General features: G+C 46.7%; 1 protein-coding gene across 1 annotated transcript in view; it reads right to left on the bottom strand.

Annotated features, from left to right (window-relative positions):
* Positions 1–181, bottom strand: part of Gabpb2 (GA binding protein transcription factor beta subunit 2) — a 33166-nt gene extending 32985 nt beyond the window's left edge. The window contains exon 1 of the mRNA XM_012514990.2: positions 161–181. Within this exon, the coding sequence (XP_012370444.1) occupies positions 161–181 (21 nt within the window). The remainder of the gene's footprint in view (positions 1–160) is intronic.
* Positions 182–1148: the final 967 nt, after the last annotated feature.

A 1148-nucleotide genomic window follows, 5' to 3' on the forward strand; every position in this document is an offset into this window, starting at 1 on the left:
TTTTTTTTTTTTTTTTTTTTTTTCCCAGAACCAGGCTTTGAGCTCAGGCCCTTGAGCTTGCCAGGCAAGCGCTTATTCTACTGAGCTATCTCCCTGGCCCTATTTTGGTTTTTTTTGAGACAGGGATTCACTATGTAGTTTAGACTGGCCTTGAACTTACCATGTAGCACAGGGTGGCCATCTTCCTACTTGAGCCTCCCAAGCGCTAGGATTATAAAGTATGTGGCACCACAACCAGCTAGTATCAAAAATTTGAGCCCATCCTGGGAAATGTCAATTTAGTAAGGCTCTGTTCAAAATTTAAAAGGGGGCATTTCTGGGAAGATGGCAGAGTGGTGTGCAGCAGAGAAACAGCCTCTCCAAGATTTGGTATCCAGATACTAGAATATAGAACAATGAAGAAGAAAAAGAGAGAGGTTACTCAAGATGCAGGAAGGATCTGAAGCAAGAATTGAAGCCCACAGGGAAAGCAAAGAGAGAGAGACTTTTTCAGAAGAAGGATTTAGCAATTTGCTGTTTCCTGAGCCCTGATTCACGGTGTGAGAGGGGAAGTTCAAACCTGCACACACACAGGTGACTATTGCCAACTCCTGGCACCTCCAGAGGCCTCCATGGAGAGACTCACTAGTGGAACAGAGCAGTGGGTGCAGTGGACTGCAGTGGTTGGTAAATTATTCTGGCTCAGATGTCCCCCGGGAGGGCAATTGGCCAGTAGGCATTTTGGAAAGGGGCCAACTGAGCTTGGAACTCAGAGAAGCAATAAGGTGCCTTCATCTAGCAGCTCCCAGGGTCAGGGTAAGATGAAAATAAAGACAAGCCAACAGGAGGTCAAGGAAAAAAATAAAACTGTTTTGGAGATGAAAGAGTCAAGTTCAAGCCAGCAGGAAAAGGAGTTCAAGCTGGTAGGAGGCACATGGAGTGTTGAGGCTGACCAAATCTGGTTCTAGCCTCACAGCAAGAAACCGGCCTGAGGGGGCCTGCCCCTTAGCTCAGTTCTTTAAGTGGCTGCTTCAACAAAGCCGTCAGGCTCAGGTTGCTGTGGTTCGATCCCCACAACTCAAGCCAGCCAGTCATGCCTTGAAGGCATTAGGAGCAAAAAAGAAAAAAAAGAAAGAAACCGGCCTGAACTTTAGGGGTACTATTAGGTG

Source organism: Octodon degus, unplaced genomic scaffold (assembly GCF_000260255.1).
Source record: "Octodon degus isolate 3935 unplaced genomic scaffold, OctDeg1.0 scaffold00048, whole genome shotgun sequence".
Taxonomy (NCBI): Eukaryota; Metazoa; Chordata; class Mammalia; order Rodentia; family Octodontidae; genus Octodon; species Octodon degus.